Consider the following 18,413-nt stretch of genomic DNA (forward strand, 5'->3'; position numbering starts at 1 on the left):
TCCAAATTATAATTTATCCTCCCAGCTTTTAGAAGTGTACGGTTGGATTTGTGAACCGATCAGGAAACGGAACAAGTAGAAGTATGGATCATATATGGCCAATCACAAGGGTTTGTAATCCTGGTCTCTATTTAAGGGTGGTCTCTGGTGTTGGATGTGAAGAAGCCAATGGTTTTCATGAATGTGCAAACAAAAATCTATTTGCACTGAAACAGCTTTTAACGCCCAGTGATAAAGTATCTTTATCCACTTTCACATATATGTATTTTTTGTATAATCACTTTTCATGTGAAAACGACAATGCAAATGCACAAGAAACCGAGCAGCTGTAGATGGTGGTTCTATTAGCAAATAGTTAACAAGATAAATGTCTAATGGCTTCAATTTGTTCATGCACTTTTTCTTTTATTGATTTCTTTCTGCCATTAAAAGCCTGTTCTTTCGGACTTTTGAACGGAGAAAATCACATGAAACTGTTCTTTGTGACAAAATGACTCATCTTTTTGTCTTTTTGTTAACTCTTTACAGCAAAATTGTAGCCTTTCTACAGTACTTGAGTACGTTCATTTACTCTTTCCACTCCGGTGAGACTTAAAATGACACACTGGCTACTTCTGCATGTTAGCAGCTGAATTTCCTCTCGTCTCTCCTCGCCTGTGAAAACTGTCCTGATTTGCATTGAGTCTTTCTAAAAGGTATCAAGTGACTGATGTATGATGGCTGGAATTGGAAAAGTCTTATCCCTTCAATGCAACTGCTGAATACAAATGGGCCAACACCTCAATTACCACTTCCTACGGGAAAGAAAACAACCTCCTTGAAGACAGGACTGGAAAACCAGGCGTTAGCGCTGTACAGCACATGAGCACGGCTCAATAATTGATGGGTTTTACTCCAAAATGCTATATATCCACTGGAAAATACATGCCACCTTAAATCCCTAAGTCCATTTTTCAAAAACACAGATGACTCGAGCTTCACAAACACAGCTTTTTTCTCAATACGTCTCGGGATGACTCAGTTGACTCCTATTGACTTGTCTTTCTTTTCCAATGGTGGAACTGGTGGCTGGAACCTAAATGACCAGTGGGGTAGGGTTCAGCCATTACAGGCTGCGTTTTTATGTGTGTTCCTCAAAGAAAACACTTTTGCAGCATCTCTTTAGACGTTTATTTGGCTGAAGGCTGAAATCAAAGTCTAGTGATGAGTCTGGTGAATCAAAACAAATCAAACCGAAATCCTTCATGTACAAAACCACTGTGTCATCGTTTTAAGCTCTCCTCCCTGCAGATCAGAATCAATACCAGCTGAAGCTAACAGAATTAGTTTTGCCTCAGACACCTCCGTATCAAAGTTTGCTTTTTTTTCCACATGGCAGGATGAATACGCACCTTTTGTACCTATCAATTCCTCTTGGCATTTGAAACCTAATGAGGCAGAGCTCATCACTCATGCTGGGCCGACACATGACTGGGAATAGAATATACTTTATTAATCGCTGCCGCTCAGCTCAACTGAGCTTTGAAATCTTAAGGTTTACATGCACACAAAGACAAATCCCTCTGCAAGGGTCAGAATTATTTGTATGTTTTTTTGCCCTTGAGAACCAAAACCTGAAGGACACGTCAGCTCAGAGAGTCAGAATTTGAAACCACTCGGGGTTCCTTCTATTAAACAGACCACTTCTCTCACTGTCTGTCATTTCTGCATCAGTACCACACCCCCCATCCCCCACTTCAGACTGAGGGTCTGACACTTGTGCTCCTCCCTAACAGTCCATTGATTCCTCTTTCACCCCACCCTATCACTCTGAGTGTGTCCACAGCAGACAGCTGCTGACAGAGGATGAATCAAAACAGATCAAACGGGACAGAGTGTAGAGCAGCTGATGGGCAGAGGGGAGGCTGGGTTAAAGGAGCCTGTCTAATAATCCAGGGATCTTTTCTCATCATGTCAAAATCCAAAGTAAAGAAACTTTTTCATCACACATTGGCTGAGGAGCTGCTGTATGCCGTATTAATCATGGTGGCAGTCCCCCATAATCCCTTTACCCTGACCGAAATCCATCACACGGCTGATAGCTGAGGATCTGTCGCACCTAAAAACTTAGAAAAAGAGGTTGCGTTTGACCCTCACACTACACCTCATATATCCAGCTCCATCCGGCCTGCTCAGGCTGACAAAGTTTGCATTCATAGCAGTCTAAATGTTATGAAACTACACGCCATAAAACTTTTTTCTAGTGAAAGAAAACCAAACTACAATGATTCAATTCAAGTAGCCGAGGGCTTCAGAGACAAAACAAGCTCTGAGCTGAGCTTCATCGCGTCATACCTCATTTTCTTGTAAATAAAACAATAATTTTCTTTAAGGATGTCTCTGCCTGTGACATTCCTGTGTCTCAAAGGAGCTACAGCGCTCACTCGCTCGCTCGCTCAGCACATAAACACACGTGATGTATAATCAACAGGATCTGCATGGCAACACGAGCCTATATCTGTGGATGTCTCAATTATGTATGGTGGTTCGTTTTCAGATGTTTGCAGCATCAAATAACTTGGAGAGCTTCCATGTGTCCTCGCGCATCTGCTGCACAGACAGGGTGGGTGTGTGTGTGTGTGTGTGTGTCCACATGTGTGTGAGTGAGTGGTAAAGAGAGAGAGAGAGAGAGAGAGAGAGAGAGAGAGAGAGAGAGAGAGAGAGAGTGAAATGAAGATGGCATGGATGGCCAAGACAAACAAGTCACCTCATCAATCTCTGGGTTCACCTCTTCAAATCCTTTTTCATTTCTCAAGTCAGATCTTACCATCACCTCTGTTAATGATGCGGTCTAAAAACAGTTGCTAAATGAAGAAATAATTGCTTCTGTCATTTGTCTGTCCACGTTTTCTTTCTCTGTTTTCAAGTTTGTTTTTTTTCCTTTTCATTTTAGACATATTTCAGCCTGAGCTACAGTATAATAAAGTGTAATTATACATCAGCAACATAAGAACAATAGACTATGTGTCACTGCAAATATCCTAGCAACCAAATGTCATCATGGACGTCCTCTTCAGTAATGCTGTGCAATTAAAAGTGCAGTCCATCAGTTAAGTTTTGCATTTCCATAAAGATGAGGAAGAAAAGACAAAACAGACTGAAGCAGATCCCCCGACTTTCAGTCCCAAACCCACTGGATCCTGCACTTCCCATAACACAACTCAATACTGTCTTTCTTCACACCTATCCAGGTGATGTCATATAAGCTCCTCCATGTAAAATCAATCAAGTGATAGACTGGTTGCACAATAATTGCCCACATCTCAAATTTATGCAGCAATTCAGATAAGTCTGGTGTTGTGACCACGGACGGCTGTTTCACCTGGTTAGAGAAACGTTTTGTTCAGCGGGATTATCTCACTGACGAAGCCCAAATACATCCAGCAGAAGTAGAAAGCTTATGTTAGGCTATAAACTAACTACACCACGGTCACATGACTTCACCACCACTAAACCTCCAACACATAGCCTTAGGACTTATCTCATCTCCAAAAACCTATCCTCTTACAAAGTTGGTAATCACAGCGAGGCTGTAAAGGTGGACTGGTGAGCAGATCGGTTTCCACGTTCGGTGTGATGACGTTTAACGTCCCCGACAACCTCTATAGTCTCATTTACACACTTGTTAGCAACCAACCTTTCATAAGAGACATAAAAGCTTAAAGAAATCACGACTGGGGTATTTACTGACGTATCTTATGTTGTAGAATAAACCGTGAAAATATCATGAACTTGTGTTAACCACAGACCAAAACTCCATTCAAAAAACCCACAGACTTCAGGACCAGGGAACCGCAGGTGTCAAAATGCAACAAATTTTAGGACTCATTCCTGCGGGACTCTATAGCTCCATTCATTCAAGACAGCAACAGAAAAATGGCGACATGAACGAGATTGACACAGCTGTGCAAGTTGAATCACTGAAATAACATCTGTTAAATCAGCATGTACGATACATCACTCACCACTGACTGGTTCAGGCAAAACAAAACCCAAATAAACCCTTGTCAAGTCCCAACATGAAAACAGCAAATATAATACGACACAAGGCTGAATTAACAAAGTGAAATGGAATGGAAATGCAATCTGATTATCATGCTAATGGAGTCTCCCTTTAAAGTAAAATGAAAAACAACTGGGCTGAGAGGTTCTGAGATGCATCTACAAACCTCCTCTCAGTTAACCTCATCTCAGCTAATGGCTCTGTAAGTAAATATATGACTGACGGCTGAAAGAAGATGCAGAGGTCTCATTAATATTCACAGCAGAAGTACAGCAAAGTAGCAGAGAGGGACAAATGATGTTTTCAGGTGCGAGAGGACAATGTTAAGTATTTCTTGATGACACCATCTGGAGCTGCATGATTTGTCTCGCTATTGTCTCTCTCTTTTCTCACACGTACACACTGTTGCAGTCCTGTTATCGAGTACAGGTAAACATCACCGTCATGATGGAGAGCATTACTGCTGACAGGCAGCAAATTCAGGCTGTCAAACCCTGTCTGCGGCCGCTTCTCCCAAAAGGGTCAGTGAGGTGAAGCTGCTGACTCTACGGCATCTGTTTGTATAACCTGCTGCTGACCGATGCAAGGGGAGAGAGGTCTTCACAGGCCTGCTGCTGACTGCTGGTTCGCAACCTTTTCTGTCCTTTGTAATGTCATCTTATGACTTCTTATTAAAGTGTAGACTGTAAAGTACAAAGAGCTGTGATTCAATGTGACTTCTATTTTCTATTGACAGGGCCTTCAATTAATGTGAGCAAATGTAGAAGCTGAAACACAGTATGTGGAAAGTGGTCTCAGACTTTTAGACCCCACTGTATTTATGTTTTTGTATTACATGATGAATACAAAATCATCTGTGATGTCATTGGAGGCCGTCTCCTAAATGGACAGAAACCACCAGTCATATAGTTCTTGTCGATTTGAAGGATTTAAAGTTCCTCTCCAGACATGTTTTAAACTCTGTAAAAAATCCTCTTTTGTTTGGTTTTCACATATAAAAAGTGAAAAAAAAATACCCCGCCCACCACCTGCTGGCTCCAGGTGGACAGGTGAAAGAGCAGAGAGTATGAAGATGGTTAGAGGAGGAAACATGTTTGAGCCTCAGTCAGACCCAGACTCAGATGACGAGTCTGTTGAGACCAGAACCAGAGACTAGCAGACGGATCAGAACGTTTAGCGTAGTTAGCATCTTTTATTTGTTTATGTTGTTTGTTAGCTTGTAACTGGCACAATGTTATCGGTTATGCTAATGCTAACTCTCTGTCTCTGTACTGACAAGGTTTCAGGTTTATTTAGCACCGCCCCCCCGTCCCCACAAGTTGACAGGATTGGTTCCGTAGGATTGTGACGTATGAAACCCTGGCTGTCTGAATCTGTTTTCATGAGACTGTCATTGGTTCACTGCAGGTCAAGGTGAAAACACTCAGTCATGATGTCGACTGATTATTTCACTTTTGCATCACTATTTTTTTTTTTTTTTTTTCAATTTAAGGGCACAAGATGTGAATGAAACCAGCCACAGCTCTTTTTTACTTCAGTGTTTTGACACGTGTTGCACGTCTGAAAAACAATGGCGTATATGAGCCTTTTATTTGTTTCTGAACTGGAGATACTGATTTAAAAGAAGAAAGTTTGGGAGCTGCAAATGTGCATGCATCCCACAAGAGAGGGGGCGGGGCTATATGTGAGGAAATATTAGTTCAATGGACTAATAGCCCAGCTCAACAAAGTCAGTGATGGGATGAGTATTATTAGCGGATTACTGGCTGCTACAGTCGTAACGTACCTGACTGAAGCTGCTATGAGCCATTACAAGTCAGGAGAAATAAGCAGGATTGGATGTGGAGGTAAAATAGTGTGAGAGCGGCTGCACAGTGCTTTATAATGCATCTTCATAATCTGCTGCAGTAGTCTTCAGGCCATTACAGTCACATGTTGAGCATGTTCACTGTCTCACTGCTTCCCTCTCTCTCTCTCTCTCACCCTCCATGGGTGTCCGACAAAACAGAGCGGCAGATTTTAACACCAGCTTTTCCCAGCTGTTAAACGTCAGATGCAGTTTCCTCTGCTGCACTGGTCAGTCTGAGGTGATAAATCAGGCTCAGCAGCTAATTTACATCCCCGCCTCCCATGTTTTGCACCTCTAAACAGTAACTGCAGTAACATGGCGCCGCCTCTTTTCCCTTTAGCCTGAGCCAAACCTCCGTGTGGTCTCTTAGGAGAAACAACAGCGTGGCTATTTAGCACCTAAAAAAGACCCACAAACCCTCAGTAAATATCTCCCTTAATCTTCATCAGTAAAAGTAGTCAGCAAACAAATGTTTTAACTGCTCTAATAATGACTTTCTCTCAGTTTAAATCAATGTGAGTCCTCAGCAGAGCCCTGCGATGTCATATATTCACCTCATTTCTCAGTGTGTGGTCGTCCTCTGCTCACTGGAAAAGATGCATTTAAATATAAAAGATGACAAACCCCTTTGTTCCTTTAGTTTAGTGTAAAGCTGGAGTGATGGACTTAATGCAGCTTTCACTGCACTTTTTGGGAGGACGCAGTTAAAAACATCATGACCTTTGACTTTTTGAACAAACAAAACACAATTGTTTTTTTTCCCTTTGTGAAGCAGCTCAAACTACAACTACATGCCTGTTTCTGTGATGCTCAGCGATCGCTGGCATGGATGGCTGAGGTGGTGGGCTCGAGTTCACTCAGGGCAGGGAGGTGGGAAGCTGCTGTAACAGCACGAGTGAAGGTGTCCTGGTGGTGGAATGAGCTGGTGACGAGTCCTTGGAAGAGCAACAAAGGATAAAGCAAGAGGCAGCTTTCTTTACTGCTCCCAAATTTTCACATTCGCAGTGAATAAAGCAACGTTCGGACCGGCCAAGAGAGAAGCTGCAGCTGGTGTGTCGCAGTCAAACACACAGAGCTATATCAAAGGTTAGGAGTCCTTCACTGAGCCAGTTTAACAAGCCAGCTCTCCGCTCCTTCAACAGAACATCTGCCGATGTCGTTCAGTTATAATGAGTGATTAAAAGCTTCCTATTGCGCTACAAGTGCGCCTGTAACAAGCCCCACGGTGCTCTGTCCATCCCGCTGAAGTGGCTAACATATGACAGGGTCAACCTGTGCTCCAGAACACACACACACACACACACACACACACACACACACACACACACACACACACACACACACACACACACACATACATACATACACACACATACACACACACCTCTTCCTCATAAAGAAAAAACAAAAACAAACTGGTGGTTTAGGAGGAACAAAGAAGAAGAAGATGAACCACAAAGAAGAATTCACAAGAGTCAGAGAGCGAAGGGAGTCATGTTCACACAGTGTGAGAGCCAGTTTTAGTGCGACAGCTGCTGAGGCACTTGAGCAGCCACACGTTAAAAACTGGATCACAGTCCGAGCCCTTGGTACTGGTCCTTGACATCCCAACTTGGGGCATCACAGCTTCATCACACACACCTTTCAACACCTAGAGCACTAATAATGGAAAATATTGACCAGAGATTTCTTTTTCTTTGTCTGTTTACTGTGTTGAAAACAAGACTAATTGTATCAGAAATACATTATGAATTTTAGGCTTTTCAATATGCGGATGAAAAACAAAGAGGATGAACACCAAGCGTTAGCTTTGAAATGGTGCACATCGATAATGTGACATTTGCAGTGGACAAACATCTCTCCGGGATCCCACCTCCATATTCCAATCATAATGTCAAAGCTGCCCCTTTGTTATGTTTATTATTTATCCTGCTTTGATAGTTTCACATTAAATGATAAAGCAAATCAACAATAGCATATCTGTTTCTAGCTGCTACATGCCCCTCTATGTTCACCATCAGACTTTGCCTGTCTGCGGTCTGGTGTTTGGCAGAAAGTCTAAAGTGGGTTTGACAAAAACAGTTGCTGTTTTGTGTCAGAATGTGACTCTAATTTCATTTAAGGAAATCAATGTTTTGGACAAAACTCAAGGTTTAAATTTGTGTTTTGCTGCTTTTGCTGTTTCAGCCTTTTTTTCAGAGAGGACATTTCTCTCTTTTACTTGCCAGATTTTCCACCTAAAAATGGATTTGAACTCAGAGCCGTCCGGTCACAAGCTCACCTCTCCACCATTGAGGCAATTCACACTGAACGAGAGGACAGATTGACTTATATCCTCTGAATAGCTGCGGTTTCAGCAGTCTGAACTGGCCATCTGCCTCTGTCCTCTTCAGACCGCTCTCTGAAGCCCCGACTTCCCATCATCCATTTGTCGGTGTATTTCTAGACCAACCGACTCTCATAATAGGTGATTCTCCTGACAGCCAGGGTTGCTGTAATGGAACCAACGACCTGAGGAAAAAGCATCACGCAGATGCCAGTTGGTTTGGCCTCACAGGGCCCCGGGCCCGGAGGATCAAACAAGGAAGATGATCAGTTGGAAGCAGAGATTAATAAGGGAGCGTCGGGCCGGTGAAGATGATACTGCTGAGTGGCTCAAGCTGTTTGTCCTCTTGTCTGGCTGGTGTGCAGGCTGCCAACAGATGGGGCCCAGATGAGACTAGTGGCCTTTTATAGCCTCCAAGAAACCCTAGACTCAATTAGGCCTCAAAGGCAGCACACCCCTTCCAGACCTGCTTTGAGGCCAAAATACGGAACAGTCTGCTTTAACTGACTATGTGGAACTATTTGTTGAAGCAGCTGCAGCACCACAGAACACGCACCAGTGAGCGTTCCCGTCACCGTGTGGCGTGCTTCGGTTTCGGATTCGCAGGTACTCTAGTTTAGCTTGTTGCTTTGTTTGAAAGTTTGGTTCAGAAACAAAGCACGGACTGTGTGAGACACGGCCGCCCATCTGCAGCGCAGACACACCATCAAATCGTTTCAGTGCATTTAACATAATGTATTTCAAGCCTGAGCCGACAATGGTGCATGTTAGTCACCAGAGAGAGGAGCTACAAACACTGACAGTTGTGAGTCATTTCCTCTGGACTCTGTGTTAAAGATTTGTTTGCTAAAGGTCTGAATGATATGTTCAGAGAATATAATGCACCACATAACCCAGCAGTTCCCCAGAAGCTCAAAGTGATAGTTCATGTTGTTTGACGAGGGGTTGTGTGAGGCACTTATTCATAGTCAGTGTATCAGTGCGCTCCCAGTTTAGAGAACCAGCTTTATCTTGCCGTGAAACAACCGTTGAACTACTGTATTCCAAGTGCACCTACACTTAGCTCTCTCTGACTGGAACAGCTGAGCTGCGGAGTAATACAGCACACTTGTGCGTAGGGATACAGTAGTTCAGCGGTTCACAAACTGTATAGTTCCAAAGCGACGGGCTGTTTGAAGGTAAAATAAAGTGGTGAAACTCTTCAAAACAAAACAACACTTATTCTTCTTCTGTTACTTACTTAAAGTGTTTAAAACGTGTTTGTGCGGACGGCTCCGTCCACAGCAGCTCGTCACTCAGCTGATGTACCAGTGCTCCTGCTGCTCCTCTAAACTGAGAGCGTGCTGACTATAAATAACTACCTCACACAACCGCATGTCAAATACTACGAACAGATAGTGAGTAAAGTTGCACACAGAATATCCTCAGCACTAATGTATATTTTCCTCTCTAAAATGTCTTCCTTCTCTAGGCTTAGTCCCTTCTGCAGCCGCCTGGGTTCGAATCCAACCCATGGCCCTTTGCTGCATGTCGTCCCCTCTCTCTCTCTCTCCACGACTTTCCTGTCTCTCTCTCTCTCACTGCAACTATCACAGTACAGACAAAAAATAGCTTTAAAAAAAAAAAAAAAATCTTCCTTCTCCTGAAATGTTTCCTAAAATCTCTTCAATCAATTACTAATGATGCAGAAATGATCTTTTATGTGCTGAAAAAAAAAAAAAATCACAACAGTGAGACATTGTCCTTGCATTGCTGTGGTCTGCTCCTTCAACAGTGCAGGGTAACATCAACTAGTTCTCCATTTAAAATGTAGCGCAGTAATATTTCACAAACGTCGATCCAAACATGATCCATGACACACGTTAGAATATAAGACCACAAATAAAAAGCAGCAGGAGAGATTTGACTTTAAAGTCGGTGATTTGATGTAATCTCTCCTACCTCAACCTGCGCAGCCTTCTGCTGACACATCTCTGCATCATGTAAGACTTTGACAAGTGTTTGTTTTTTCCCTGAAATCCTTTGATGAGGTTGCTACAAACTAAACACATACACACACACGCACGCACACACATTGAACAGTGAAACTGCACAGTCATCCGTATTGCAGGGAAGTGCTCTGTGGTTTGCTAATGATGTCTGTCTATAATGAGGATTAGTGTAGCGAGGCTTTACCATTTTCTGCTGAATGGGCCTCTTCTGCCGTCCCCCACCTGCCGCTCTCGTGTTTTGAGCACAATTCTTCTGAGAAATGGGGTGGGGGGTGGGGTGGGGGGTGCGACTCGATTCAAAAACCTGCATCTAATTCCTTCAGATGTCTGCGCACTTAGGAGAAAGTGCACCGTCAGAGGGCGTGAGGTTTTACATGGGAGAGGGATTGCAGAGTGAGGTGACTGAGACGTTTGATAGATTCACACAAACACAGTGTGAAATCCTTAATCCACAGAATGCATTTATAGTTCTACATCATGAGCACTTTTACCCGTAATATTAAAATGAGAAGTAAATCTATAACAGAGGACCACAGTGAGAGATGTGATGGGAGAGCACATTAAAAACCGAACTGAGAAGACAAACTAAAGAGCGTGTCGTGCATTTTCCATCTCTCCTCTTATCTATTATCACGAAGCTGAAAAACAGTGAAGGGAACCGATTAAACACAGTGGAAAGAAACAGAACCGAACTCAAATCTCCACTGGGTTGAAAGCCCCTTGTCCCCAGCTCCTGTCACTCCTCGTTCTCATCATCTTCACTTTCCTGCACACAGCGGTTGCGGATGATTCCTTCCGGGACCAAATATGTGGTCGGAGGGGCACAGCTCTGTCGACCGGCTCCGCCCCCAAATTTCATAAACAAATTCCCCAGCAATCATTTGTTCCTACACAAATAAATCCAACCCAAAACCATTCCAAACCAAAAAATGAGCGTGTTTGCAATTTCGCCCATTCTGACCACTGGGCCTCGGATGTGAGGAACATTATTTGCATTTAAAATGTAGATGTTTTCACTGGCCAACGAGAAATGCTGAAGAAAAATACTTATCCTTCCATTGCAAGAAACTACTGCATAGAACAGATACGGCCGCATGGGAGCTCTGACATTTTGTTTTAGATTGCTGCGCTCTCACTCTATTCTCAAGACAAACTGTAAGTACAGGGGAAAAAAAGGAAAAAAAAGGAATGTGTCCGCAGTATTAAAAGCAGTAAGACCAGGGATTTAAGGGATCTAAGAGAGGATCAACAACCTATTACTTAAAGGATGTAAGTGTAAGTGTAACTGCTGTTTTATTGCATTATTTTGAGTCTAAGAAAAGTTATGGGACAGCATTTTTTTTTTTGGGTGTTTTAATTTGATAGGACAGTGAAGGTTAACAGGAAATACAGGGAGAGAGTGTAGGGGAACGACATGCAGCAAAGAGTCAAACCAGATGGGAATGGATCCTGGGACTAGCTGTTCAGGGAATTGGCACCAACATGGTGTGCGCCACAACCACTCAGCTATCGGATCGCCATAATGTGACCTTTTAGCATTAATGGAGGATACCTGCGCAGTATAAATGCAGCCTTTTATTACACACTGTAACAGTGAGGAGGTCACAGGTCAGACTCTTTTACATATTGTTCTTGATGAGAGCAAATTGGAGCAAGTAGAGGAGGGAGACCTGGGAAACAGGGGTCATTAATTCATAATTCCACCGTGCTTTGGCGCGCTTTCCCATGAGCCCTTGGGGCGGTCAGAGGCGATACCCTTCAGCCTTATAATTATGAGGGATAGTTATTCAGGAGCCAACTGTAATCACTTCCTTGGCGAGGCTACCTGGCTGAGTACGAAAGGTTGACAGGAAGTTTGGAGATTAAGTATCTTGATCTGATCAGGCATCAAAAATAAACAGAACGTACTTTAAATCTCTCCATTCCCTCCACTGATGGATGCAACCGGAGCATTTTCTTCATGAATCACAATAACTATTTGAAAAAAAGTGCTTGTATTGGCTGTTGTCGGCAAATCTTGGCCATTACACTTACTGACCGTCCGTTAGATTAGCTCGACAGGAAATGATCGCTTTCAACTGGCGTGTGGATCTCTCGCATTGTGAGCGCGGCTTTAGGGGAAAAAGAGCGTATTATGTATTTCGATTAGCTGAGAGGATCGCAGATGCTGGTGCCGTGCGGGTCTCTGCTCCTGCGCTTCCAGCAGCTGCTCAGTTGGCCTCGGTCCACTCACCGGACCAGCAGCGGGCCCACCAGTTAGAGAAACAGGCTTGTGACTCCTGGATCATGATTTCACATCCCAAATGGGGGGGAAAATCTGTGCAGAGGAAGTAAATCAGACTCATCTGCCCCTGCACTGACAGCTGTTGCTACTGTGATGTCTCTGGCCAAGTCGTTCAAGCTCCAGGTGCAAGGTGGCCAGTGGCAGGTTTCCAACATTCACAGCTCGTCTTGTAAATATGCAGCCAACAGTTAAAAAATAGCTCCGGTTTTTCTTTCAGATTGATATCAGGGTTCGAGCTCATGGGACAAACAAGCCAAACCAAATAGTTCTGCACAGCCATACTGTATATGTTCATGTGTCATCACCTTGATCCCTAAGGGGGGTTTGGTTCATTTGGTCCAGTTATGGAAAAAAAAATATATACCTCATCGTTTTTTTTTTTTTAGCTCTGACCGCGTTCATGTTCACACTGACTTTACAAATGAAACTACTGCAAGCATAAAAACACAAGGACTGAAAGGTAACTGTCATTCTGCATCAACAGTGGTGACTGGCAGTCATAGACTGCAAATAAAGATGGACGTAGACTCTGTGACATCACCCACAGGTTTCTGAAGAGCGGTTTTGAAGCTCAGAGTGAGCCGCTCCACTGTTGCCATCTTGGCAGCGTCTGACTCTGCCTAACTCCCTGCTAATGGGCAAAAATTATCAAAGGGGGGGGGTGTGTGTGTGTGCAGATTTCAGTTCACGCCGGCCTGTGGCAAGCATGTGACCACCCCAGTGGCCACAACCTTAACAACGAAAACATGTTCGTTTCTGCTGTAAAGTTGGGCTTTTTAACAGGGGAGTCTATGGGAATTGACTCACTTTTGGAGCCCTGGAGGTTGCTGCTTGCTCACAGCAAGTCATGCTGCAGTTTATGTAACCTTATTTGGTTATTCTTCTTCTCTGGTGTCACAGAATTCACTGAGAAATAATCGATTATGAGCTTTACCAGTTTATAAATAAAAACGATAATGACGGAAACAGAGGTGACAGAGATAGTTACTGTGTCGTCACTACACTCCATCACTAACTGCTTTTCAAATTCCTATTGATTAAGGAAAATCTGCACTCCTGTGCAGATGGGTACAGGTGTTACCATGGTTACCAAATGACTTCCATAATTATATACGTCCACATAATTAGATCGCTTTCTTGACAGTTCACACAGATGGCTTCATGAAAAAAAAATCATATATCTCCTACCATGAAACACTGAGGTTAGTCTGGATGCTTTCATACCACAAATGAAATGTACTGGAGTCAGACTGAAACCCTCTTTTTCAGGTGGCTTGTACAGTTTGATTGACAGCTTTTGCACCAGCCCAAACAAAGCACACTAAAATATACCAAACAGGTTTGGTGTGAAAGCACCTTTTGCCCTCTGTTCTATGTAGCTAACTGCAATATCACTGGATTAAATGGTTTATTAGATTTATTTACAGTAGGCATGAGTTCTGCAACTGTTTTAGTTTCAGCTGGTGGTTACTTTTTCTCAAATACCCTCAAACTCCACGTGGCTTCAGCAAACTGTTTCTTTATCCTATAAACCTTGACTATTCTGAACAGTGGCCCTGCTCACTGGCTAGTCTTTGTGGATGTCGTGTGTGTGTGTGTGTGTGTGTGTGTGTGTGTGTGTGTGTGTGTGTTTGTGTGTCAGATGCTTCCTTCCCTCTGCGCCCACACTATAAGCGACCGTGCTTCCTCAAACTTCCATTTTCCCAAGCTGGCCGGACCCTCTGTGGTCAGAGCAGGTGCTGGATCAATGGGCTTAGTAAGCGACGGAGACAAAGAGCTAGCTGCGTGCACACACACACACACACACACAAAGGTCGCTGGCATATCGAGCCACATGCTTGCGGTGCTGCAGCAGCTCTCCCAGAGTGACCGGTGCCTCAGTCTGGACTCCAGGACCAGAATCACTTTATGTGACAGTAAAAATAAATAAATGTGCAGGAGTTTATCTTTCTAGAACTGCTTTTCACACACTGAACCCACACAGAGACTTTATGGGATACAAGGGTTCACATGACCTTAACGTTTTCTTCCTTCCTGGTTCTTTAATGCTGTTTTTTTTTTTAACAGAGTTTGCCGTCTGCTTCCTCCACAGCTGGACCATGAAGGAGAAAAAAAACAAAAAACGCGTGAAACCAGTTGTGAAATACATTCTGGTTCACTTCAGTGATGGGACCCAGAGACTTTATCAAACCCATTGACTGGAAGTCAAACTAACAACACAGCTCTAGCATCTGATGACAAAGAGCCACAAAGACTGACAGACAAAAAAACACACACTGTCAGGACCAAACACACTCCTCGCCCACAGCGTCTCACTGAGAAAAACGCGCCAAAGCAGCTAAACAGCTTTAGTCACTTTTAATGGCAGGACGGCAGATGCCAGGGCAAACCAACACTGCATAAACACTTAGTCAACTCCAGTTAAAGTGAGGGGTAATTATCTCACAGTGACGACAATCAGCAGTTATACAGCCCGTCGTCTCATTAACAGAGGGAAAAACGACACCGCCAGCATCACTCAGCCACATGGCAGCCAGAAATACGGATTATTGAAAAAGGCATAGTAAATCAAGTTTGAAGTTTTCAAGGCTCCGCTGCGTTTTTGGTCAAGTGGCAATGTGGTTACTCCAGTCATCACTATCTCGAGTAGTAAAGACGGTAACGGTTTGTGAATGGCTTTCATCAGAACTTCTGCTATTGGCTGCTTGAAGTCAGGGTCTGAGATTAACACTGAAAGACTAAAGCATTTGTAGATCATCAGTTTCAACTGGCTTGAGAGATGTGACCTTGGAAACACACTTTCGGGTTCAGACCCTGCTGACGACGCTGACTGCCACCAATCAAAATGAAATCACTCAGAGGTTTTTCGTTAAGGTTGTTGTTCCCATGTGAAGGTGCACGGCAGGTGGTGGAAGAACTATTTAGTAAAAGTACAAGTACAATGTAAAAATACTCATGTCAAGTATTTCAAGCATGTCCATTTAAAAATCCTACTTAAATACATAAGTATCAGAAAAATGTACTTAAAATATCAAAAGTAACATTAGTAAGTAAGTATGCATTTTAATAAGAAGAAATAATAAGCTCATTTTAACTATTTAACACATAATTGAGAAGTTTTGCTCAAATCTGAAAGGTCATGAGATGATTCATGTGGTTGGAAAGGAAACATTTTATTCTGCCACACAAATGCATTCGTCTGATAATTTGAGCACTCTGGGCCTCAAAGTGTTAATTTAAAAGAAAGCATGTGAGAAGCTGAGAGGGGAAATGAGTCTGTGGTAGAAACTGCCAACAACTCACTGACATCTGAATGTGACAAAAGGAGACCACTGGTGAAATCTCTTACAATGCATTCTTCTTTTATAAGCGTAGCGTGTAAAATCTTTAATCTGAAAAGTAACTAGTTACTACAGCTGTCAAATAAATGCAAAAGTCCAAAGAGCACAATATTTCTCTTTGACATGTAGAGCAGTAGTAAATTGTTAGTTATCCTACATTTTCAGTCCTAGGTTTGTGTGGTAATGTTAAAGGGATGTGCTGTTGAGAGCATCACCTAAACTTCAGCTGCCTGTAACGCCTCAAGTCTTTTACAGTTTATTTTACTCTGTTAGATTTAATAGAAAAACCTTCGTCACAGCTTCGCAGCAGCGCAGTTAAAAGCCAGTGCTTCGGATAAATATTCCTCATAAACATAATTTGCTCTCATGCAACAGTTGCAGTAAAGGATGGATGAGGTTGAAAATAAAAGTTGAAACACTCACCATTTGTGACTGGCTCCTGGGGCTGCCATTGATATCCTCCACCTTCTCATTCGCTGTGAGAAAGGAAATGAAGAAATGTGATTTTTACTGTCGTCCCATCCTGAACTTCATCATCGCGACGTCCAGCGACGTTTGAGTTCAGGTGCACAAATCCAGCAAAAGAGAGTGGTGCATGTGTGTGTGCGCATGAGCGTGTGACTGTTGGTGTGTCTGTGTGCGAGGGTGTGTGTTGAGGTGCAGAGCGACGCAGGAGAGGTCTGGGAAGCAAAGCTGCCTAATTCGTCAGCTGCCGCCAGAGAATTACTGACAGGCCTGCTTGGCCTCATTGTCTGTTTGGGCGAGCAGGGAGGGTAAAGTTTCAATCCAACAGAGAGAAAGAGAGAGCGAGAGAGTGAGAGAGAGAGACAGAGAGGGAGAGAGAACAAGAGAGAAAAGAAGTTAGATGGAAAAAAATGAAGAGAGAGACAGCATCAGTGAGAAAGACAGATTATGAAATTGAGGGGAAAATGAGTGAGACAAACAGAGAGAGAGAGAGAGTCCCAGAAAGATAAAAGTTCAGAATAGGGATGTAGACGCAAAGAAAGAAAGAGAGAGAGAGAGAGAGTGCAAAGACAGTAGATGTGAGAAGAAGAAAAAGAATATGTGAGAGAAATGTGTCCGAAAGACAGAGTAATTGCATAACAGCCAATTTGGGCAAGTTACTTGAAAAATGAAGTTGCTTAATTATTAAAGGTCCCATATAGTCTAAAGGTAGATGTCCATGTGTTGTTTGATTATAGATCAGGTCTAGGTTCTATATTAAAACAGTGAAAGTATCAAAGCCTCAGTCCACAGAGAAATACACACAGCCTGTATTCAGAAACTGAGCCTTAAAACCTGCCGTCAGGACTTCTGTAACTTTGTGATGTCACAACAAAGCAGTCACTGCTCTCAGCCACGGCCAAAGCCCCGCCCACCTGGACCCACCATCCTACCTTGCAGGACTTGGTTTCTCTGAATGTTTACCTGAAATTTTATATATATTTTTTATTGGATCACTCAGAAAACAATCAGCCAATCAGAAGAGAGGCTCAGAGCCTCTCTACAGTCACTGCACGTAGCACTGAAGTCCTCACAGTGACGCCTCGGGGGCCACACACCATTTAAACCTGAACAAAACCAGGTGAGTGTTGGAAGAATAAAGCACTGAACAATTAGTCCATTAGGTCTGTATCTCACTAAATGGCAAAATACATTTCAGAATTTGTCAATGCCTTCTAACACAACACATACAAATGTTTCCAGATATGGCGCTCGAGGAACTATATTTAGTATACATATATTATTTGCCAGCATCTTCCAAAATACCACCTCTAAGGTTAAGGTTTAATTAGGTTTAGTTATAAAACCTTCTGCTGGGAAAACGGAAATGACAAATCCATCCTCCCCAACAGGCTACTTTTGCCTTTGCCAACTGTCATACAGCAACGACAACAACAGGTCCTTAAATGTAAACATAGGTCATTTTAGGCATTTGAAAAAAAAAAACCCACTAAAGCCCAAATTATACTTTCCACATGTGTGTGGCTTCCAGAGTCCACTTGGCATAAATTTCCATCATCTGCCCAGGCCTGCAAGGGTCCATATGGCCAATCTGTATGCAGCCCAAAATTTATGACCTCACAGACTGTACATGTGAACCGTAAAAACAGATTCACGTGCACATGCTGCTGGTTTTCTGGTTAGGGTTACTAGAGTAGCCAGCTCGGAGGATGCAGCGGGTATCTTAAACAAAATTGGAAGGTATATTTCTCCATCTGCCTCAATCCCTGACCCGTCTGTCCACAGGACAAACGCCCATCCAGCAAAAGGCTGCCCCCTGTGTTACTGAGACTGTAATGTGATTACTGCACTACTCTTTGTTGAAAAAAGTCATCTGTAGTGTGTTAAATAAAAGACATGAGGGGTGAGAGACAAAGAGAGAGAGAGAGCCCTAGAAAAAGTTCAACTGTTAGGGAGTGAGAAGGAAAGGGAGAGCACCAGAGACAGAGAGATAAAGACGAGTGACACGGAGACATGAAAGGGGAGAGAAAGAAAGAGAGGCAGACAGAAGTGAAGACTCTGTAGGCTCCAACGGGAGACACATGCCTCTGCACCCCGGAGTGGCAGTCACAGATC

General features: G+C 43.2%; 1 protein-coding gene across 2 annotated transcripts in view; it reads right to left on the reverse strand.

The window, feature by feature from the left end:
• Positions 1-18,413, reverse strand: part of nav3 (neuron navigator 3) — a 206,237-nt gene that overhangs the window by 124,030 nt on the left and 63,794 nt on the right. For both annotated transcript variants that reach the window (XM_087174682.1, XM_023408709.1), the window contains exon 3: positions 16,257-16,309. In XM_087174682.1, the coding sequence (XP_087030808.1) occupies positions 16,257-16,309 (53 nt within the window). The remainder of the gene's footprint in view (positions 1-16,256; positions 16,310-18,413) is intronic.

This window comes from Seriola lalandi, unplaced genomic scaffold (assembly GCF_002814215.2).
Source record: "Seriola lalandi dorsalis isolate HSWRI2012SDOR001 ecotype SW California unplaced genomic scaffold, Sedor1 jcf7180002054371, whole genome shotgun sequence".
In the NCBI taxonomy this organism is placed as follows: Eukaryota; Metazoa; Chordata; class Actinopteri; order Carangiformes; family Carangidae; genus Seriola; species Seriola lalandi.